Source organism: Osmerus eperlanus, chromosome 12 (genome assembly GCF_963692335.1).
Source record: "Osmerus eperlanus chromosome 12, fOsmEpe2.1, whole genome shotgun sequence".
In the NCBI taxonomy this organism is placed as follows: Eukaryota; Metazoa; Chordata; class Actinopteri; order Osmeriformes; family Osmeridae; genus Osmerus; species Osmerus eperlanus.
In genome coordinates, this window is record NC_085029.1 from 8,988,005 (window position 1) to 9,011,603 (window position 23,599).

Here is a 23,599-nt window from a genome sequence, read left to right on the forward strand (position 1 = left end):
TATAAAGCCTGCCACATCTTAACCTAAAAACCGGTTTATTATGACATTCTGTTGTTATAGGTAGTGCTGTAGGACCCTGAGGAAATGTTGAACGCGCTTCAGTCAACTGTACATCCGTTTACACTGCCACTCGCTTCCTGCATCAACTGCAAAATAAGATGATAAATTATTTCTGTATCGATTTATAATTGTTCATTTTTAATGAGTTGCCTAGCTACGTGTTCTTTTTGTAAGAATGGCAAAGCAGATGTTTTCCTTCCCACATTTTGACTTGGCTAGATCACAGGACTGGCTTAAATTTAGCATTTCCCAAATCCATAATCCTATTCCAACTAGGCTACTTCGTAAAAATCTGTATTTGTTTTGCACATCCTGCCAGTATTGAGCCAAATTACTGCCAATAAACATTTGATTTGCCATTTAAAGGGATAATACTAAATGTGTAAAAAAAACATTAAACATCATTAAACTTCAAGTATTGTCACTCACACACACATTTGAACTCATAAAATAATTTCATCAAAGCCTTGGTAACTAATTAGTAGCTATATAGACATGCTATATATATAAATATAAATATATAAATTATTTATAAACATGCAGGCACCCAGACCCTTCATGCCCCACTCAAACACAGAGAAACACACAAGCACAGTATAACACATGCACACAGTGACTCATTTAGGAAGCAAGGGGGGGCAAAAATAGCTCTGAAGTACCCCTACCCATAAACCAGCCCTCTTCACCACTTGGTCCTGTCAATCAGAGCTCATAACAAGATGGCAGACAAAAGGAACTGGGGGTTCTGCTTGACAGGCAAGTCCTCTTTCTACCACATAATTTGACAGTTTAAATATGATACGTTTTTATAAATATTACTATAGTAAATATTAAATCTTACAAACAGAATGTGCTTTATACCAAGCTTTTGCACCAACAGTTTAGAATGTTGTATTACACCAATTTTGCAGCCATAACTTTTACTTCATGACCCATTATGTTTGAAGCAATGTTTTTGAGGTAAACAGATGTGTTCTTGTTCGTGAGGTAACCCAAGATAATGAAAGTGTTAGAAAGTTTGTGTTCCTCTTCCGCAGTATGTTTGGCCAGCTTCTTGGTGGCCAAGGCAGACATAAAGGTTTCTGCCCCCGTGGGACAGCTATTTGTGTTCGAGCTGCAGAGAGAGACTTTCCAGAATGAATTTGAACCTTTCCTGAAACACTATGGCAAGACTTTGAACTCAAAACTGTACACTCACTTATTTTTGTTACAACATAATCACATTTCAATGTCACCTTGATGTTGTTTCCCAACTGGTTTCTACTCTGATGCCTTTCCATCCTCCTTCTGTGTTTGGTAAAGCAGGCAGAGTCTACAATGATCCTATGGTGTTTAAGTGCAACAAACAGTCCTTCCCTGACCTGCCTGAGTGGCTGCGTTTTACCCAGAGGCACCCCTATGACAATGGCTTCTTGTACGGTACACCTATGAGCGCGGGCAAGAGCATCATCGAGGTAGGCTCCTCCTAGTTTTGGTTTGTTGTGGCTTAAGTGAAGACGAGCTGATCTGACACATTGTCATGTAAATGCCAAGCTTGTGAGGCTGTTGTAATGGAAACTGAGGTGCCGTTCCTCTCCTTTCTTCTCACAGATTACAGTCATCAACAAACGCAGCTATGACACGTTCAGAGAAAGGCTGATCATAAACATCGGCCCTCGGGGTACGTTTTTTGGGTGTTTTCTTGTGGTATAAATCATTTCTATGAAATGACAGTGGATAAAATGGGCTTCATAAATACATATTTCTGTTTTTCATAAGAGTGCCACCGTTTGTAGTTGTTTATAATTCATAGTTTATCCATATCTCTTATGGCCCTTCAGCGAACAAGATGCCTTTTCAAGCTGAATTCTTCATCAAACTGAGGGAGATTGAGAAGGTGCTGCCCTCTACAGTTCAGGCTGCGATCAAGCATGATGTCATGAGGATGTGGGAGACCGACAGGCTGGAGTTTGTCAACATCACCTCTGCTCTGGACCGTGGTGGCAGAGTCCCTCTGCCCCTGGCCGGACACTATGAGGGGTGCGGTGCCACACACAAACAACATGAAACAAAAGAAAACCTATATATTCACGGTATATTGTGTAAATCGTGTCGTCCTTGTCCCAGTGTGTATGTGAAGATGGGGTCAGACCAGTACTACTCCAAGTGCCTGCTGAAGCTCCAGAGCCCGGACCACCAGAGGCAGTGTGAGGAAGGAGGCCGGAGAGAGACAGGAGACTGTGCCATCTGTACCATCCCCAGCAACTGTATCACCTGGTGCAAGTCAACCCTGGTGAGGCCAGCATTTTCACTCCTGAATGGCCACATTGTCAAACCTCTTCGACCATATCCTAACCCCTTATCCTCCTCCCCCATCCCTGCCCCCCCCCCCATCCCTGCCCCCCCCCTCCCTCCCTCCCTGTGTCCAGATTGATTTGTCCAGGCCCGTGGCTGCACCTCCGGCCCCCTCCATGGGCTCAGGGGTTCTGGAGGCTGGGGGCCAGTATGACTCCCTGGACTCTCCCCCTACCAGGGACTACTTCCTGGACTACATAGTGACGGTGTTGGTGCCTCTGGTCTTGGCCATACTGCTGTGTCTTCTCCTGGCCTACATCATGTGCTGCAGGCGTGAGGGCGTGTACGTTCCGTGGAGATTTGCGTGGTGCACCTTTAATGACAGATAATGAGCCAATAGGAACTCAAATGAACTGAAAACTGTGTCTTGACAACTGGGTCTTGATTATTTTCAGGGAGAAACGGGACGCAAGGACACCCGAGTGAGTAACAAAACCCAAACTGTAAACCTCTTCCACTTTACATGTTTATCTTCCAAGTATATGTTTACTGTGCACAGTAGCATACGTCTTCAATGTAACGGCTTCAGTGAGGTTGTTGCACAGTCTCTGTATTGTAATTCGGACCACACAGAGCTGCTAACAAACTCCCTCCCCCTGTCGCCTGCTGCAGGATACAGCTCTACCACCACCACACCATCCACGGCAACAGCAGCGAGCTGAGGAGTATGGCTGGGGCGCGCGGCGTCCCTCCTCCCCTGTCCACCCTGCCCATGTTCAACTTCCGCACTGGGGAACGCCCCCCTCCTCTCCAGTCCGACAGCCCCAGTATTCCTCTCATCATGGCCCAGCAGTGAGTACTGTACACCATGGCAGAGCTCTCAGACACAATGCATGCTGAAACACTGAACAAGAAAATTTTTGTTGCTGTCATGAAAATAGGCAGTCCTCCTCTGTGGCCTATGGACATGTTTAGATATTTGGTTATGTTGCCATCTAGTGGAGCAGTTTGTAAGGAATCATTAAATGTAACATGTAAAAACGATGTGGAATATAATATTATCATAACCTTTGAATAAATGGGTATAATGATATGAGTGCATAATAGGAAATTAACGGGAAGGAGTAAATGTTGCAATGTATAGAAATACGAACAAAGTGCTTATTCAACTATAACATTCCATTCTTCATTTTTTTCACAGTGAACCCAACATTGACTCACTGTCCAGGTAAAATTGTGGCAATATCACCGCTTCATTTACATTGATTTGTAGGTAGAATCAATGGATATAAAATGATAAAAAAATTCAATTTCACAGGAAATGACACGATGGCACAATAAGGAAATGAAGTCACAATAATACAATGGGACTTTGTATGCTTATACTTTGTAAGTTTGCTGAGTTTGCTGTGGTCTTTTCACATAATCCCTGTGAGGGTAAATATTTCAAAGTGATTATATTTGGAATAATTTATTACAGAATATTTATCATTTGTAACCTCTTCTTGTGAATATGTTGTCTCTGTCTATTGCTTTGAATGCACACAACACTCCAATAAATAGTTGTTGTTTTTCAATTAGATTATTTTGCAATTTTACAGAAATACTTCTTGTCCATAGCAACAATCCAAGACAGTCAGCCTTCTATCCTAAAAGGCTTTATTTGCACATACTCCGATAATTTCAACTTGCCCAATTTAAACTAGCTGAAATAACCAGGTTGGCTTTGTGCACAACTGTAATCCTCTGTACAAAGCGCTGAGAACTTGACAACAAATTTGTAAGGACAATTATGCTGTACCTTGCATTGTGGATGGGCATGGTGTGCAGGTTACACTATAAAAAGCTGCCACAGTAGTGTTGGCTTTCTCTCCGCATGCCTGTGCCACATAATCTCTAATACTGGACGACAGCCTGAGGTGAAGTGGTTACTGGAGGATGCGGGTCTCGCAGTGTTCTAGTTCATCCACCAGGGGTCGTCAGTGTCTCCTTTGTAACAACAATGGAAACTCAATATCAAACGTGTAGATGAAAAAGATTTGTGGAAAATACTAGTTTTTTCATATTGTAAACTTGTGCATGTCAAATATGTTTTGGTACACGTAGACGTAAAAAGTGAAAGAAGAGACTCTACTGTAGAGTAAGTATGAATACAGAGGCCCATGATCGTCTTGTCGGCTCAAAAAGGAGTCAATTTGCTTTATTATGGGCCTTTATTGTATCAGCTGTCAGATTGACAGACATATATAAAAACCGGTTTAATAATTTGGGCCATGCAAAAAAGTCTGGCATCCAGTACCTTTGGATGATTAGGCTATCATGTGGGAGGTCAAGGGAAGTGACCGTTTCAAACATTGAGTAGACCACTTCACATGCTTTATTTCAGCATCCAAAATAATTAAAAACATCTTGATTTATTATACATGTACAAAATAAGTACAGATTCTCTTGTTTAAACCATGAAAGTGTGTCAATTTCTGTTTTTTACTCTTTTCTTTTTCTAGAAACCCTTCTCTTAAAAGCATTTCAACAAAAAAAACTAAAACCATAAGTGGGAGGTGGGTGCTGTTTAGTGAAGAGAAGTTATCCACAGGAATAAACAGACATGAGTCAGCAGTGAAATGAAACCGTACCAGAAACACATCTACTTGCTTAATCTACATCAGACATGATTTGCATATGCATTATATCTACAGTATTCATCTTTCATAGGAACTCAACACTTAAGGAAGAAAACCATTGCACTGCATTGACAACAAGACAATAAATCAACTAGCACCAAAGATCCTGCCGGCATTAGTGGCAATAAACCGACAGGGAAAACCTCTATAAAAACACCCCAAAAAACTGGACCATGTTGAGTTGACAATAGCACCTTTGACAGTTGTTTTCTTTTCATTGAGAGGCTTGTAGTGTAAAATATACCCTTGTGTTTTTGGCAACATTTTGGGGTAATTATTTGAGGTAGCCATTTAGGTATAAAAATGAAGGCGAGCATCTTTCACGAATTTAGAACAAGAACACACTTTACCGTCGTTTTTTACGATTTATTTATCACCAGAAAATGGTACATGACATTTGTTGCTTTCAATGTCCTTCCGCAGTGGTAAAACAGCAAAGTCACCTGTGTTTCATTGTGTTTTTTTCTTTCTCAAACTCCAGGGGGGATTTTACACTTTGTAAGTATATATTATTTTCTTGTTGTCAGTGGAAACAAAAGATTCTTTTAAGTGTCCATGTTGTAGGCTTCGGTTGAAGGAGCAGTCCCAAAACTGTTTCTGTCTTCAGAAGAGTAGCATTAAGCATGTGGACCAGTGGCAGCCGAATGAGTTTTCAATGCAATAGAAAAAAGATTTAGAGAAGACTGCTAGAAAACAAAAATTCATGTCCAGATTTTTTCTTTCTTTTTACAAGAAGCAAACGGGGCCAACTTCAACGCCAAATTCCTGATCAGGTGCACCAACGTCCATAGGAGCGATGTCAATGATTGGCAGGCGAGATGTTTTAGATGTTTTGTAATCGATGACTGTCTTGCCCCATGTGCCAGTGTGTGACTGTGGAGGGAGAACAGGAAAGGAGGTCAAAAACAAATACTCACAAGCAGCAAAAAAAGAACAAACAAGAAATAGACTTATTTCCTCATCTCAAATCAACGGAAATGACTAGAATCAAGGCTACAAAGGGACGTAAATGTATCAAATTTCCAAGAAGTTATGCGAAGGTGTGTAAAGACTTGGGAGAGAGTTGTAGGTGAGACTGGAACAGGTGTGTGAGAGAGAGGCGCTCTCACCGTGCAGCCGTCCTCGGTGACGCTGTAGGTGAAGCGGCTGTTGCCCTCGGCTCTGATCTCGATGTCGTTGGAGCCCTGCAGCAGCACGGCCTTCTTCAGATTGCCGCTGGCCTGGTCCATGTAAGCGATGCTGTTCTTGCAGTGGTAGGTGACGTTCTGGGAGGCCTCGTTGGACATGAGACGCATGAAGGCCATCTGGATGTTGACATCATCGGCGTCGGCGCCATCTGTGCCGTACTGGAACTGCGTGGAGGGAGAGAGAGAGACCAAAATAGAGTCGATGGAGGGAGAGGGGAGAGAGAGAGAGAGAGAGAGAGAGAGGAGCATTGGGGTTTTAGGGCTGTCGATAAAGACAAGCTAACGATTTGAAGTTTGCTACAGTCTGAGGACAACGTTGTTCTGCATTGTCTGGCTGTGTCATTTGGTTCAGCCGTAGTTCCTCACCTGGAATCCACCAGTCATAGACTCGCTGAACCACACGTGCTTCTTCTCCCTGATGTTCTTGCTGGTGTACCAGTTCTTCATGGGGATGCTGGACTGGGCTGGGGAGACGCAGGTCTCACCAGTCTCCATGTTGCAGTGGACCTTGACGGCATCAAGAGGAGATCCCTGGTTGGGGTCGACCCAGTACTGGCCTGTGTGGGGAGGGACACACAAGATCATGATCAGAGCCATGGAGCACCAGATCTGGAGAAGACGTCCCACAATCGCTAGCTAACAAGGGGGCCTGTACTCTGGCGGTGGCTCTGTTTTGCTAGGAGGTAGGGTTGGCTCTCAGGCTCCGCTGGCTACTGGCGTCAGCTCACCGCTCTTCCACTCGGGGTGGCACATCCTGATGTCACGGCACATGCGGGCGGGGTTCTTCTGGGTTCCCTCGGGGCTGCGGAGGTTCTCGATCTTCTGGCTCAGGGTCTTCAGGGTGGTGTCCACCTCCATGTCGCGGTCACGCATCATGTTGGGGTCGTCTGAGCGGTAGCTACGGTAGGGATCTGGGGCCTTCTCCTGCAGAGGCTGGCTGACGAACATGTCGAATCCGCTTCCGGGGGGTCCAGGGGGGCCGGGGGGTCCGGCAGCACCAGGAGTACCCTGGGTTGAGCAAAAAATTCAAGAACAAAAGTTTGTTTGACCAACTCCATGCTGAGTTCAACTACACTTGAGTGAACGTTTGAAGTACATGTGTGTGTGTGTTTGTTTGTGTGTGTGTGTGGATCAGAGTGCACAGTCCCGACTTACAGCAGGTCCCATCTCTCCATTGCGACCGCGGGGTCCAGGGGGTCCGAGAGGTCCGGGCAGACCGTTCATGCCATCTTTACCAGGGGAGCCAGAGCTGCCAGAAGGTCCCTATGGAACACAAGGAGCCCATCTTCAGAAACAGCTTCTCCACAACGACATCGCCTTGCTCAGACATGCTCAAGAAACAACAATCCTGTATTCTCCCAAATGTCATGGCTGGACAAGTGGAGTGTGTGTATGCTGCAACATATACACTGTAGCTTGTGTCTTGTGTATATACTAGTGCTTGTGTCACACCACAAAACTATAAACTGGAATATAACCATGGCTTGATGATTACACAATTCATCAGCCCAGATATATACAGTGTGATGTATTGGTAGAAGAGTAAAGAGTCCTCAAATTTGTATTCTTGTTCTGTGTGAGTCTACTGTATGAGTGAGACTGCAGCAGCACTGAGACATACTCTGGGTCCTGCAGGTCCATTGGCACCAGCAGGTCCTTGTTCTCCAGCGGAACCCTACACAAAGATACAGGGGGAGAAAATAGACGAATCACTTGACAGGTCTCAAAATAGCATCAGGATGATCAACAGTAGAACACAGAAGCAAGTCATCAACGCTCAAGACGGCAACAGTGTTTTCGAGGGGAATGTTCATGCTTATGGGTGATGAACGGGTTGCGTCATATTGTGTGTTGGTGGTTGCGCTGTTTGCCGGTTTGCCAATCCTGCTGTTGGACGCTGTGCTTATAGCATGTGCCTGTTGTCGTACTCACAGCAGTTCCGGGCAGACCCTGCATGCCGGTGAATCCTCTGTGTCCCTTGTGGCCTCTCTCGCCGGCCTCGCCAGCCTCTCCCTTGTCACCACGAGCACCAGCTGGGCCCTGCGGTTGGGGAGGTCAATGGGAGGTCAGCGCGACATGAGAAATGTCCAGTACAATTGAGTGTTTTTGTGTTTGTATTTTCAGTTTGTGGCTGAAGAAACTTGGAACGTACATTAGCACCACGAACACCAGCGGGGCCAGCGGGTCCAGCAGGACCAGCAGGACCCTGAGAGAGAGAGAGAGAGAGACAAAGACAGAGAGAGAGAGAGAAAGAGAAAGAGAGAGAGGAAAGATACATTAGTTTACTGCCTGTTCTGCAATTGCAAATAGTACAGTCCTGGTCAATAACACTTTCTATTTGTACTTATTTCCACGGGCTAACTGACACAGATAGAAGACATGGACGTGAAACGGATGAAGATAAAATCAGAAGGTCCTTACGCCTTCTCCACGATCACCACTCTTGCCAGAGGGTCCGACGCCTCCGGGGGCTCCAGGAGCACCAGGGGCCCCGGGGATACCAGCATTACCGGACTCTCCACGGTCTCCCTACCATGAACACACACACACAGCCATGGCGCTAAGTTCAACACAGTAGAGAATAACTGGGCAAGTATACAACTGTTGAAAATGTCTTTTCAATCCAAAATAACTTTGATCCAGCAGCAATAGTCAAGTTCAGGTGGCTATATTTAGGGGGATGCTGGGGGCGTACCTTGGGTCCAGCAGGGCCATCCCGACCGGGGGCACCATCGTGACCTGTTGATCCCTGTGGATGGAACCAGAGGCCGGTTAGCTCGGAATCACAGAACAGAGGGCCCATAGGTCTGGAAATGCTATTCCTAGGTTAAAGTAGCCAAGGTCTTTTACCTCACGTCCAGCTTCGCCAGATGGTCCAGAGAGTCCAGGGGGTCCCATGGGGCCTGGAGGGCCTCGCTCACCCAGAGCTCCAGAAGGTCCCTGTTTGCCAGGCTCACCCTGTGTAGGATTAGGATTGGGATTAGGGTTTGGTCAGACCTCTAGACATACAGGTGCGACGTATACCTGTAACCTGTAGAACGTACATTGAAGTTGCTGATGGGGCTAAATATGAGGGTAAACAAGAGGAATCTCTTTTGAAAATATAAGGATAAATCGGAGGTGACGGTCGATCTGTCCCTTTTTTTGTCATTTTTATATCTTGAAGGAGAACTGAAAATACACTCGCTCTCGATGACAGAGACAAAGTTCTCATTCTGGGGCTTAGGGGGAACTCACTCCAGGTCCGGGAAGACCACCGAAGCCACGCTCTCCACGCTGTCCTGGCAGACCAACAATACCACGCTGTCCAGCGAGACCGCTAGGTCCAGAGATACCAGCTGGACCCTGAAGGAAGACACACAGGCTGAGGTTAGCCACTGCTCAGGAACACCACAGACACCAATGAAGCTGATTCAGATTTTTTCTATAACTTTTCCAAACATAAATGACTGAATGGATGCGTCAAATGGGTGACTTTAACTCTAACATAATAGTAAATGATGAAAATAAATAAAATATGAAAATAATAATCATTGCGTTTATGCATATTTCACTGTTTTACTTACAGGGGCGCCATCAGAACCAACGGATCCCTTCTCTCCAGATGATCCAGGGGGGCCGGCGGCGCCAACCTCTCCAGGGCGACCAGCAACACCAGTCTCACCGCGATTACCCTTCTGGCCCTCCTTTCCAGCGGGGCCATTGGCACCAGGGGCACCGGCACCTCCCTGGAAAATTCAAGTGAGGATGGAAAAAAGGCGACAACAGGTTCGGTTCTCATGTAAATGACTAGCTCATTTACCAACGTTGTAAACATATTTCCCATGTTATGGATGCAATAATAGGTTTTAAATCTACTGTGTTGTTTTGAATAGACATATACAAGGTTTTAATGAAGTATTGTGTGAATCTCAGTGTGTGTGTGAGGTTCTCTGTGAACGTACAGCAGGGCCGGGGGGTCCAACTCTACCAGCGGGTCCGGGGAAACCAGTAGCACCCTGCAGACAGACAAAAAAATAAATGTGTTGGTTCACAACTATAAACCGAGTCCTGTTTAGTGTACTTTATTGAGGTCTGGACCTGAAGGAGAAGTTACTTACAGGGGGACCGGCACCACCACGAGCACCCTTAGGTCCGGTCGCTCCAGCGGGGCCCTGAGGAAACACACCAGTGAGTGGAACGCACAATTGTTTGTTTGGGGTCCATTCCTTTTTTAGCAACCCTCAAGTCAGAAATACCTCTTGTGGTTCCATTGGGAACTATGCTATATCCCTGTGAGGGTATGGGCTGCTGGGTGGAGGGAGGGTGCAGGGTGGAGGGAGGGTGCAGGGTTGAGACGTACCTGGGGTCCAGAAGCACCGGCGGGCCCAGAGGGTCCAGGGGCTCCAGCATCACCCTTGGGTCCAGAGTCGCCGCTCTCTCCCTTGGCACCGGGCTGGCCATCCATACCCTAGTGAGTACCAGAGAACAGGCTGCTCAGGACTATACCAAACACTTGTATCATACTGTCAAAGTTCCATCAGAACTATATCCTCCAAAAAAAAGGGCGAGTTGTGTCGTGAGTCGTGTTCCAAACTGAGGTGTGCCTGGCTGGGATCTGGAGGTGTGTGAGGTGAGACGAGCGGGGGGGTCATACTCACAGGGGGTCCAGCGAAGCCGGCGGGTCCTGGAGGACCGCTCTCTCCGCGCTCACCCTGCAGAACACAGGAAGAAACCGCCGCTCAGCTGGTGGGCATGGCAAACAGCACGGGTCTCTTGCGCAGACTGACTGGGATGTTAACATTCATAACATTCACACTCAGAGGGGTCGAGAATAGGAATCTAACAAGGTGCGGGACCATAAGGATGTTATGGTGACCTGAACTATGTGTGTCTGTACTATTTGATATGAGTGTCGCGTGCGTACAATTATGTACTATATGTGTAGTGTCTGTACTATGTACTATGCAGTGTGTGTAAGGGTACTCACAGGGGAACCACGGGAGCCAGTTGATCCGGCTGGGCCAACAGGGCCACCCTCTCCCTACACAGAGAGGAGAGGAGGAGGAAGTGGAGGAGGAAGTGGAAGAGGAGAGAGCAGCCATTAGCAAACACGTTTCCGATCATGTTCATGGACACACGAATAAGCAGAGGATCGTCTCGCAAAGTAGTTCGGCGTTTCTACATTGTTGTTGTGGAACATGCAGAGCGGTGTCGTTTTGGTGACGAACGAGGTCTTTTCAGCCGGCGTTTCTAATCTCACCTTCTCACCAGGAGCACCGGAGGGTCCAGGAGGTCCAATAGGTCCGCTCATTCCACGCATGCCATCCTTGCCAGCGGCACCATCGGCACCTTTGACACCACCATCACCCTGGCAAGAGAGAGGGACCCATCAGTCTGTGTACAAAAGTGGAGGCCATACAGCTCAAGAACTATCGATGACCGCACTACCTCCATCTGGCTTCTTCCCGCTACTCACCCTGTCGCCTCTAAGACCAGGCAGACCGCCGGCACCACGCTCACCGGGCATGCCCTGGAGACCTGGGGGTCCGACACCACCGGGGGCACCTCCAGCACCAGGCTCTCCCTGGAAAAGCACAGAACAGAATGATCCTCTTCGCTCGCATGTCAACATGTGTACGTCGTTCGAAAAACAAGCGAATCACGCGCAAACATTGTCAAATCGGGAAATGATCAGATATGACAAGTCCAAACTAGCATCTGTAGGTTGACAGAGACTTGACAGAACATGCATGAGAGCTTGGATGTGTGTGTGTGTGTGTTGGGGCGGGTTGTCTTGTACCTTAGCACCATCGTTGCCAGCGGAGCCAGGGGAACCACGGGGTCCGGTTGGGCCACCAGGCCCGTTGGCGCCACGCTCGCCGGGGAAACCTCTGTCACCCTGGGGGTTAGAGAGGACAGCACCAAGGTCAGCACTGACCACTGGAATCTGACCGCTGCTACTTCAGAGGTCATTAGGGACATCTCTACAGAGATCAGCGGTGTACTTACTCTGGGTCCAGATGCTCCGGAGCCACCAACCTCACCGGGCACACCCTGTCAATGAGAGGAGAGCAGACGTACTGAATCACTGAGTGACCGTTAGACGGCCCGCCTGAATAAGAAGCCTTAATGAGGCTTTGGGCAGACGCTTTGAAGTGGGTTCGAGGAAGCTTTGAGCAAAAAGCCACTCAAACCCTTTTGTGCCTATGACGACGAAAGTCATTATGTCTCATCCCAAGATAAATGGGTTCATATTATAAATCACGATTTGATGAAATGAGTTATAATCTCAGGATCTATGTAAGCATGGACTACACCTGGGGTGTGGCCTGCTGTGTGTGGTGATATCAGGGAGGTAAAGGAGCGTAGTTGGCTGAATCCTTACCTGCTCACCAGGCTTTCCAGTCTCTCCAGTAGCACCTTGGGCTCCAGGCAGACCCTGGAAGGAAGAAGAGAAAAGTGCGATCAGGATTTCGAAATCAAGTCGCGGATCTGAGAGTTGACATGATGACAAGGATGGACTGGGGATTGTAGGTGATGTCAGGGCTTAGTTGATACCTGGAAGCCATTGGAACCAACTGGTCCTTGTTCTCCTCTCTCTCCAGCACCACCCTAGCAACAGGATCACAAGGCATTGATATTCAGTCACGGGAACATTTGAATCCAACCATGAATACTTTTCTTACTAGCAGAGTGTACAACTCCTCTATTGCAATAACTACACAGGTTTAAAGAGAGGAGCTTTTTGTCAGTGTGTTGGTTTGGTATGAGCACTTACAGCAGGGCCTGGAGCACCAGGGGCACCAGCATCTCCATCTTTGCCTGGGGCACCCTAGAAATGTAAACAGATCCAGTCAAGATCCATCCAGCCAAGTACACACACACTCTATGGCTGTACAAGAACATGCATAGCTGTCCTGCACAGTACACTACAGGTTACGAGCACAAACGCTTCAGTTTGCTTGAAACCTCTTTAAAAGCTTTATGTCAACACCATGAATGTCAACAGTAATTAGCACAATGTAACTTTATAATCCAATGACTTACAAGAGCACCAGTAGGTCCAACGGCACCTCTCTCTCCAGGCTTGCCACCCTCACCCTGGGGAAAAGATAGACCGGAGCAGGCATTACAACCAAACATCCAGGGTAGTTCGAGACAGTAGGCCAAACAAGCTTGACCACCACATCAACTTCACCATGAAGCGGCCTTCAATGAGAGTCACAATATTGTGTTCACGGGGGTAGTACACCACTGGATTTTGTTTAGCTGTGTTAGAGCTGAAATTGTGTATGAGAGGATATATTCCTCCTATTGTTTGAGGTGGGGGTGAGCGTTGGGTTGGTTGGAATTACTCACAGCAGTTCCCTTGGGTCCGGGGAATCCCATGACTCCAGGCTGACCTCTAGATCCAGCAGGGCCGGCGGGTCCGGCGCGGCCATCTTGTCCTGGGGCACCCTACACCCGAACAAGAATGAAGGCATGAGAAAAATTGCTCTCCTCAAGCAGTGAAACACGGTCCTCGTTTAAGCTGGGATGCAATGTATCCATGAAATGTTTATTCTGAGTTTATAAACAACAGAACTCACAGCAGGGCCAGCTTTGCCATCGGGTCCAGGGCTTCCTGGGCTACCAGTCATACCCTAATGTTGGGCGAAAAGAACACATGAAAGGTCAGAAACATGCAGGTGTTGTTCATCTCCGACATGTCTACATGACTTGCATCCGACCAAGAGTGCATTAGAAATCGAATGAGAACTGCAATTCCCAAACACGTTTGTCTTCAAACATCAATCTCACCTTGGAACCAGGCATCCCAGGCTCGCCAGGGCGTCCACCCTCACCGGTTGCTCCCTGAGCTCCCATTGCTCCAGGGGCACCACGCTCACCAGCACCGCCCTATCACAGGAAAGGAGAGAGTGGATGAGTCTCCAAAATGGCTGCCGTGGCTTTCCAACGGAACGAAGGTCAATGCCTGCACGCTAAAGAGTTTGGTGTGGATGTACAATACATGTTGTGATGATTTGATGGCTTCGCTGTGATCTCGGATCGCCCTCCAATCTAATGAGCCTCCATGTATGCCCCTAACGCTACCTGGATGGATGAAGATTGAGCGAATGTTGACTTACGGTACCACCAGCACCTCCATCAGCACCAGGGAAACCGCGGTTGCCGGGGGCACCCTGAAAAAGAAGGCAGGCGCGGAGCGTTACCAAGGCGATCGGGAGAGCCCCAGCCAGGGGTATGGACCGAGTCCCCTGGGAATTCGACCAAGAGGGGTCAGAAAGGGAGGGGAGATGGGGAGGGAAGAGGGACTTACACGCTCTCCAGGGGGTCCACGGGCACCAGCACCACCGGGCTCACCACGGGCTCCTCTCTTTCCCTCCTCTCCAGAGGGGCCAGCGGCTCCCTGCACTCCAGCGGGGCCCTGGATGATAGGACACGAAGAGTGGACATCCGTTAGTTTCACAGCCTGGATTACGTTTAGCCATGGTCTGGATATCGCTGCGGGATCATTGTTGCATAGTCATCGCAAAACTTACATTCTCTCCCTTGGCACCGGGCTCTCCCTTGGATCCAGGAGCTCCTGTCTCACCCTGTGGGGAACAGACGAGAGGGACGCGATGAGGCCACGCTCACCACCACCTCATCAGAGAGGGAGAAGCTTTAAGGTGTGGTGTCTGGCAGCGCTACTCACGTTGTTCCCCTTAGGACCTGGGGCACCAGCTCCACCAACAGCTCCAGCTGGCCCACGGCCACCAGGGAAGCCTGGGGCTCCAGCAATACCGACAGCACCCTGTGTCGGAACACAAAGAACACATGAGGGGATGGCCGCATAAGGTGTTACTCACGTCCACCGATCTGATTTGTCGATGATTGACAGGTGTCAAACCAAAAAGTACTTACAGGAGAGCCTTTAGCACCAGCAGAACCATCGGATCCAGGGCTGCCCTGTTGGATGAGATGAAAAATCAATCAAAAAAAGAGTTAACCCGTACACTAGCCATGGGTTCAAAGGTCACGAAGCAACATGGTTGAGGCAGCTTTGATCATGGCCAAAGTGACTCACAGCAGGGCCAGCAGAACCACTGGGTCCGGGGTTACCAGGCTCTCCACGGGATCCCTGGGGGCCTTCTGAGCCACGACCTCCCTGGGCGCCAGTCTCTCCCTATGGGTGGGGGTGGGGGGGGGGACGAAAGCACTAAAGATCATACACACATCTTATCCTGTGTCATGTGTGTATGTGTGTATGTGTGTGTGTGTCAGCAAGGGTGGGATTTAACATGTTGTGGATGTAAATGCCATGCCAAAAGGAAATCCATTTCAGCTTTTGGTGCGTTTGCAAACTAAGAACACCCTCTTCCCAGTGGGGAGTAGACTCATGTTTTTGGGAGTACAGTAGACCAACATAGCTACAGTCCTGTAATAGATGTAAAAGCTCTATTTTCACAAACCCTTTCACTTAAAACCTTTTTTAATAAATGGTTTATGTAGATATTCTAAATAAACTCAACGCTGAATAATGTTAATTAAATATCTTACAGCATAAACTTCTTGAATCCTTTGCCAGGTAGTGCAGAGATATCCAGGCTAAACCTGACACTGGAGGTGCCTACATGAACATGGTGGCTTTTACTGGTTCCACAGTCTGACCTAACAGCGTCCCCTTCAGCCCCCATCACTGACAGCCCTACAGCTGGACCCAGGAGGGGCTGGCACAGGCTAGGGCCTGCGCCACCTGGTGGCCACGGCCTCTACCTGCTACTGGCAGAGCCGTGAGTTGTCCAGGTGAAGGAGGGGGAAGAAGAGTAGAGGGATGAAGTGATGGAGGGATGAGGAGATTGTTTGTCTCGGGTAGATTCATCGACTTTGACCAATAAGTCTGGCACGTGGCTACATTGTGACAAAAGCATTCTTGGGCTTTTGTTTAGTCAGCATGACCTGAGTGTCAGATTGTGGAACCGCTATCAGAGGGCAGTGTTTTTATGCGTGTGAGAAGGTTCCCTACAGCCTTAGAGACTGGTAATGTCTGGTAAGCTGATGGAGCCAGAGGACAGTGAAGGGAGACCAGAGAGGAGCCTGACCTTAGCTCCAGCACCACCAGGGAATCCAGGAGGACCAGCAGGGCCAGTGGGACCCTGACAGAGGAAAGAAACACAACGTCTCATTCAGCAGGCCCACAAACAGACATGTACGGTCATGATACAGTCCTCCTATTGGGCGTTGAGCTAAGCAAAGGAATCATGACTTCTAATTACAGTCAATGGATGTGCATTTCTTAGAACCTCTGGAAATGGTCATGTGGGCAACTATGTGAATCAAATCCCACAACTTTGATTCCCAACCACATAGGGTGGTCGGCAGTGCAATTGAGTTGGTGTGACAAAGGAGAAGGATGCTTACAGGTGGACCAGCGGCGCCTCCGTTGCCATCGTTACCGCGAGCGCCCTACCAGAGACGGGGGAAGAAAAAACAATGCTGTCAGGCCTAAGAGCAGCAATATCAAACATGAGCTCAAACGGCCAATTCGTTCATCCAAAGGCTTTGTGTTTGGAAGGACTTGCTTGAAAGTTCACTTGACTGTTTCCCTCAAGGGGAAGTTTATCTTGGGTCTCCTATCCAGCAAGCATGAGAGATATGAACCTAAACACAATACGAGTGCTACTATATGTATAGTGCACTCACAGATGGGCCAGGGGGTCCGGGGCGGCCTCTCTCACCAGGAAGACCACGAGCGCCCTGGATAAGAAAAGTTCAGTTAGTAAAGAAGGAATGACGTCGACAGAAGTTCGCATTTGACTGTTGACATCCAAAATAGATCTATTTTCAGTTGTACTGTGCACATGTGGAGTCGGATGAGTAAGTGGGGACTGCTGTTACTGCGATAGCAAGCACTTACCATGACACCGGGGGTACCGTTCTCACCAGAGGAACCAGGTTCTCCCTAAGAACAAGCAGAAGAGTGAGGTTCAAAGTTCATCCCTCCTCATGAGGTAAACATATGATATTAGAACCTTATTCTTATCAGTCAGCACTGTCTCATGTTACCTTGGGGCCGGCGGGGCCAGCATCTCCCTTAGCACCATCCAGACCGCTGAAACCCTGGAGAGGAAATCCGACAAACACAATCAGATTTGGTTGGTGTCACAACATAAGGTCGTGCCTGGAAATAACAATGAATGAAGACAACATTTTCGAGAGAATTTCTAAAACTCACTCTGTGTCCCTTGATGCCGGGGAGTCCGGGAGTTCCGGGGAATCCACGAGCACCCTGCGAGACAAAAAACAAGCTACTGTTACCGACCCCTTGGCCCACGTACATCTTCACTTCTACATTCGTTGGATCTCACGACGTGAACTACGGCGCTATCGCCGTACAGCGGCTTGAGCTGTTTTGCTCTACGGGCTGAGAAGAACCAGAGGCAGCGAGGAAGAGTCAAAGTCAGGGTCCACCGAGGGGCGCTGTGAACCGTTCCCCTGAAGGCTGGGACACTCACCTGGGGGCCTGCAGCTCCACGCTCTCCAGGACGACCAGCCTTGCCGGGCTCACCCTGCAGAGAAGGACGGAGGAGAGGAGGGAGGGTTGAATAGCTGAAAAAAGGAGACTGGCTCCACGAACAGGTAGTAGGTTTTGGTATTCAAAGCAACATACGTCGTCTCCGTTCTTCCCTGGAGGCCCTCCGGAACCACGGGGGCCCATGGGACCCTGTGCAAGACAAAGACAGAACGATGAGTCACAGGGAAATGTCGTACGTTTGTGTTTGTGTCTGTATGTGTGTGTTCACCTGCTTGTGCGTGTGTGTGCGTGTGTGTGTGCTTGCGTGTTTGAATGTGTGCATGCGTGCGTGCTGTGCACGTGTGTGTTCTTGAGTTTTGTTCTTTTTTTGCATTGAAAGGGAGGGGAGGGAGGGACTTGACAGTGTGTCATCGTGTCAGGAAACAGGATGTGACATCGTGGCATACTTACAGATGCTCCGGGCTCGCCAGGTTCACCTGGGGGTCCAGTGAAACCCTGAGGGCCCTAATTGGAGAAAGAAAACACTTATCAACAATGTCAGGACACTCAAATCCTCCAATCATATCAATTCACTACTCGTGGATTATCCAGAAATAATCAAACTTTCTTAAAAAATGTATTGAGCACCATCGGAAGTAATTTGATTGAAAAAAACCGAGTTTGATCAAAAGTACTTACTGAGGAACCTGAGGGGCCGGGGGGGCCACGGGGACCCATGGGACCCTTGGGAAAAACACAGGAAGTTGTCACAGAACATTCTTGATACAACAGTAGGTGTCCTATTTACGGTACATACATGGTGACAACATGTCTTGCTGTCATTTGAAGCTGTTGTGTAATTCCACTTTAGAAAATACATGTATGGCTCTATGGACAGATATTGATTACTCTTATGGACGATCTTGCATCGTGCATTTTCAACGCAAAAGGTTTTGTGTTTTTGTCTCTACAACATGCTGGTCTGCAGTTGCTAAGCGATGATTGAGATCAGGGTGGGAGAGAATGAGAGAAGGAAAGACGTACCATTGGGCCAGGAACAGCAGGTCCGCTTGACTTATCAGAACCATAGCTCATCTGAGGAAGGTGGTTCTGCAGACGAGGAGGAGAGAATGAGGTTAGCCTCAGATCAGGGCTACAACAACAAACTTGAGGGCTTTATGGTTTGAAACGTTTTTTCTCTGCACGTTGAAATTAGAGCCTGACTGAATGTTATGGCTCTGATTCTTTAAATCTCTAAGTAATTTCTGTTTGTAATCTGTCAGGCCATGTCAGGCATCTTAGATTCCCAGTGGGCAGGACTAACTAAAGCTAAGCCATTCTTCTACTGCTTCAGAAGAACCTGAGTGACTGTCCAGAAAAAAATTAGCTTGGCTCCTGTCCTGAGTTCATGAGTTTTCAGTTGTAACTGCGGAATCGCTCTCTTACTCATTGTGTACACTCTACACCAGACCACCAATCAGGAGCCAAGGAACTGGCCCACCAATCAAGAGGCAGGGATCCATTCCACCAATCAGGAACAAGGGAACTGTTCCCAACTCCAGTGCTAAATGGGCCACGTTAGGACTCTCTCACTAGTTCAAAGTTGTACTCATCTCTCCTATAAGGTAGAAAAGGTGAAGTACTGGTAGACTAATAAATGATCACCAAATCCACATACTCCGCCAAGGCCAGGGGGTCCAGGGGGGCCGGGGGGGCCAGGGAGTCCAGGCTGGCCGGGGATGCCATCGTTTCCTGGCAGGCCGGGAAGACCCTGGGCACACACACAGAACCAGAATTCAACTACAGCCTTACTGCAGTGCTACACACATCAATGATCCCATGTTGTCATAGACCAGTAAGGTGTATGGATGGCACTGATTGATTAATAGGAGAGGCAGGCACACAACTCTGTGTAAACCAGCAAACCAGTAAACCTGCTGTGAAGTAATAAGGAACTGAGATGATCAAGCTCAAGAGAATGAGGTCAAAGCCTAAGGTCACTAGGTCGAAATTGGCAGTGCCCTTGACACTGACCGTAAATTGACAGATTCATAAATTTCTCTCAAATTATGGATGAATTAAAACACTATTTTGAATTGTGAGGTGAATCCCTGACAGCAAAGCCTTAGGATTTGGGCTGGGACCATTGGATGGAGTGAGATGAAGCTGGGCTTAGGGTTAGGGCCGTAAGGTGATGAGAGGTAAGTCTGGGGTTAGGGAAAGGGTTTAGGACAGTAGGGGACATCATATAGGGCTGTGTCCTCTTTTAGGGCTGCTATGACAGGATTCCAACCAGGCACACATCAAGGTGATACATACATCATCTCCCTTGGGGCCATCATCTCCCGTGGGTCCCTGAGACAAAAGGAGAGGAAGAGAGAATATCATCAGGACATGGAGAATATCATCAGGACATGGAGAATATCATCAGGACATGGTTCCAGCCCTGAGCTGGGATACGAAGGCAGGGCTGCTTAAAATATGGGTCAAAACAACATCCCAAGCAGTATGTAATACGAATGCTATCATTCATGTGTAATCAAATAGAACACGTATCAACCTAAATTACTTTCTGTAACAAACAGAAAATATTAAATAACAAGTGTTGTTGTTTACATTGTGAATCCCTATTTACATTCGAAATAGGTATATAAAAAAATATTTACCACTGGCACCGGGCCTATGAAATAAATTGAGAAAGAAAAAAATAAGTATTAATTTAGCTTTAAAACACACTTCAAACACATACATAATGGAAGGTAATGCAGTTTACCCCTGGTTAAGCAGGAAATCTTTATACATGTTAACAATCTAAATAACAATGTAACGTTAATTTAGCACAACGTTTTTATCTAAAGAGGTAAACCGTACAGGGGAGATTTGAACCTGCAACACCTTGCTGTCGAGAGCCCTGCCGTTACCCAGTCCCAGAGATACATTTTACTACTGTAGCAAAGCCTTATAGGGAATTGTAGCTAGTCCTGTATGCAGTTATACGATATATTGTTAAATGGTAGGCAGTTGTGAGGTAAGTTGTCCTGTGGTAAGCAGGCCTATAATGGGCAGTTCAATGGTGATTAGACTTATGCTAGGCAGTGCTATGGTAGGTAGGCAGTGCTATGGTAGGTAGGCAGTGCTATGGTAGGTAGGAATTCTTATGGTAGATTGGCAGTGCTATGGTAGGTAAGAAGTCTTATGGTAGGTAGGCAGAGCTATGGTAGGCAGTACTATGGTAGGCAGTACTATGGTAGGTAGTGCTATGGTAAGTAGTCTTATGGTATTTATTTCAGTATTAAGGAGTCCTCTGGCAGGTAGGCCTGAGGTAGTTAGTGTAGTCAAATGGTATTTATGGTTAGGAATGGAAGGTAGTCCAGTGCTAGATAATCCTATGGTTGATTGGCTTATAGTAGGTAGTCCCATGGTTGGTAAGAGTTTTGAAGGATGTCCTACGGTTGGCAGGCCTAAGGTAAATGTTTCATGGGGTATTGCAGTCTTTCGTTAATATGAATATTCACACTTAATCAATATAAAGATTAAATCCAATCAAGGGATACAAAAAGAATGGCAGAAGTGTATCCAAGGCGATTCTTTCCTCAAGCGGTGTGTCCTTGACCTGTAGGTCTGGATTAGAACTCCTCTCTACTGGTGTTGACCCCTCCTGTCTGATTACACTCTTACCCTCACTGGTGCCACTAGAGGGCACCAGCATGCTACCAAAACACATTTAGGAGGACATCAAGCAAGGCTACCGTTTGAGTCGTCGGGGCAAATAGGGCAGCATTCCCCATCGGGAATTTCTGGATTGGCGCAGTCAGTTGTATCCTCGCAAATCACTTCGTCGCACATAACAGTTCCGCTGTCGCACACGCAGATTTGACATGGCTCAGGTTTCCATACATCCTTATCGTTGTACAACTGGCCCTCCAACGTGCAACTGCCGTATGCGCCTGTGAAGAAGGACATTGTTGTAAGTGAAAACAAACTGTAAAAATGTTTTATCGTTTAAACATAAGGATTAGGTTGTTGGCTCCAAAAGGCAATTGGCCCAATATGCTGCTATACAAAATAAACAGACCTAAAGGCCAGGTCAAGCCTGAATGCCAGTAGGCCAATAGATTTTTTTAAAGGTTTATTGTTCAGTCTAGGCCTATAGGCTACTGGTTCTTTAACGACAGCCTAAGAACTGTGGTCAGTTATAGCCTAGATAATTTAATAAGATAAAATAGGCCTATACGCATGTTTTTGAGGGTTCAGCAAGAGTTGTTAAATATTAGAGTTCAAAATAAATACAAAATATGGAGATATGTAGGCCCAGGCCTAGCGTGGCAAAATGTTTGAGGCCTGGCCTGAAGCATGAAAAAAAACACACGTGTGTATATTTAACAGTGCTAAATATTGCTTAAATTTGCGAACCTGAAGTTTAGTATTGCATGAACATGTATGCTTAAGATGCATTGCAAAAAAAATATATATATAGGGTGGAGCTGGGTAGGGCACTGCTGTTACACTAAAAGGCCACATGGAGGCGCTCAAAACTCGTCAAAGTTGTCAGATCCTTATGCTGTATGTACTGTGATTAATTGATGTCTAGACTTCCACTCGTCGACGTCCGAGTAAAACCGTTTTGTAAGAAAAAATGTTTATTCTGTTCTGATATAGTTAAAGCCAATGTAGTGAAAATATACTAATCCGATGAACAATAAAATAAGTACTTATCCATCATTATAGATCGTACTGTGCCTGATCAAGATTTGGCTATAATTTATTCTCGGACTACGTCATTCTGAATTATGGTAGACCGCACTCAGGGCAGATTTGTCCGAAACTCATAAGGATCCATACATTTTTGTTATCTTTACTTTAAAACATTCTCAATACAATTTCAAAAAATATATTTTCTTTCTTGTGGTTTGTATCCTTATTCTCTACTCCATATAATTGTGCCATCATGTTATCTCCTCGTGCAACGAAGTTTACAGATGCCACAATTTCCCTTGCCCGAGGGAATACAAATGCGCGTTAACAGGGGATGCACTGACTCAACATGTATCTGGAAGCCATTTAGACGCTCAATCATGTTTGCAGATTAATCCACAATAGTTATAGACATTTCTAATATAAAAAGTATCATAGTTTCCGATTGCAATGCTTTGTCAAGTGTGCCTACTATTTGGAGTCAGGTGTCGCACAGAGCAGCCATCTGATAATCCTCAGAACACAATACACGAAGTGCAAAGCATCCTTGAGCGATGTCCAGTTCTTGAGAGTGTCTCTGTTCCATAAATTCAGAACAATGTTTGAAAGTCATACTTACTGTCATCCTCGCCTTGACCTCTTGCCAAAAGCACTGTTGCGCTGAGCAACAGCGCTAACCGAATATCCACAAAGCTGAACATGTCTAAATATTAGACATGTAGACTCTTTGAGGCAAGGGGAATCCTTTTTTTCCTCAGACACCAATCATACAAGTTAGGGCCCGGTCTTTGTTACTCCAATCCAGACCCTAGCAGAAACTCCCTACTGCCTAAACAAATGAGTTAGTCTGGCTTTTATATGCCAACGTTTTGGGGAGGGCCTGTGCGCTCAACTTCTGCATGTACAAGTCTCTGAGTCCCTCCTTCAGTCTCGAAGGGGCCGCCTTAAAGTGTCAAACAAGTTAACTTTTTGGTTAAAATGTTGATGTGCAAACATAGATAGTTTTTTGAGCTTTTTTCGGATGACTTGACATGCATTTTAAGTGATTATTTTCTCAATTCAACGTTTTTTATCAAGACTAAAAAAAGGCTAAATGGTTTATCATTGAAGTTGGAGCAACTTGTAAAGATTTACCACGTGTACCACTTTGTATTTGCTTGTTGGATGACTCTTTCCATTTCAGAATAAGTTGCACATATCTGGGTTTGGAATAGTAACAGAGT

The 23,599-nt window shown here is 46.8% G+C and overlaps 2 protein-coding genes across 2 annotated transcripts; one reads left to right on the forward strand and one right to left on the reverse strand.

Moving 5' to 3' along the window:
- The first annotated feature begins 665 nt into the window (after window positions 1–665).
- On the forward strand, window positions 666–3,916 carry sgca (sarcoglycan, alpha). Its single transcript, XM_062474534.1, has 11 exons — window positions 666–816; window positions 1,098–1,226; window positions 1,366–1,514; window positions 1,651–1,720; window positions 1,881–2,079; window positions 2,167–2,332; window positions 2,469–2,677; window positions 2,790–2,816; window positions 3,007–3,186; window positions 3,536–3,562; window positions 3,653–3,916. The coding sequence occupies exons 1-11, from the start codon at window positions 780–782 to the stop codon at window positions 3,657–3,659; spliced, it is 1,200 nt and encodes a 399-aa protein (XP_062330518.1). The 5' UTR covers window positions 666–779; the 3' UTR covers window positions 3,660–3,916.
- A 772-nt stretch (window positions 3,917–4,688) lies between these two features.
- Window positions 4,689–23,209, reverse strand: col1a1b (collagen, type I, alpha 1b). The gene is made up of 51 exons (XM_062474528.1): window positions 22,996–23,209; window positions 21,431–21,628; window positions 20,348–20,361; window positions 20,001–20,036; window positions 19,360–19,452; window positions 18,726–18,791; window positions 18,381–18,425; window positions 18,153–18,206; window positions 17,838–17,891; window positions 17,683–17,736; window positions 17,403–17,456; window positions 17,234–17,287; window positions 17,085–17,129; window positions 16,871–16,924; window positions 16,589–16,633; window positions 16,270–16,323; window positions 15,255–15,353; window positions 15,092–15,136; window positions 14,883–14,981; window positions 14,728–14,781; window positions 14,505–14,612; window positions 14,314–14,367; window positions 13,985–14,083; window positions 13,774–13,827; window positions 13,544–13,642; window positions 13,232–13,285; window positions 12,963–13,016; window positions 12,743–12,796; window positions 12,570–12,623; window positions 12,194–12,238; window positions 11,985–12,083; window positions 11,661–11,768; window positions 11,445–11,552; window positions 11,172–11,225; window positions 10,843–10,896; window positions 10,545–10,652; window positions 10,303–10,356; window positions 10,147–10,200; window positions 9,769–9,930; window positions 9,440–9,547; window positions 9,053–9,160; window positions 8,898–8,951; window positions 8,624–8,731; window positions 8,355–8,408; window positions 8,135–8,242; window positions 7,824–7,877; window positions 7,358–7,465; window positions 6,931–7,210; window positions 6,569–6,759; window positions 6,125–6,367; window positions 4,689–5,888 (listed from the first exon to the last, which is right to left on the reverse strand). The coding sequence occupies exons 1-51, from the start codon at window positions 23,075–23,077 to the stop codon at window positions 5,742–5,744; spliced, it is 4,338 nt and encodes a 1,445-aa protein (XP_062330512.1). The 5' UTR covers window positions 23,078–23,209; the 3' UTR covers window positions 4,689–5,741.
- Between the last annotated feature and the right edge of the window lie 390 nt (window positions 23,210–23,599).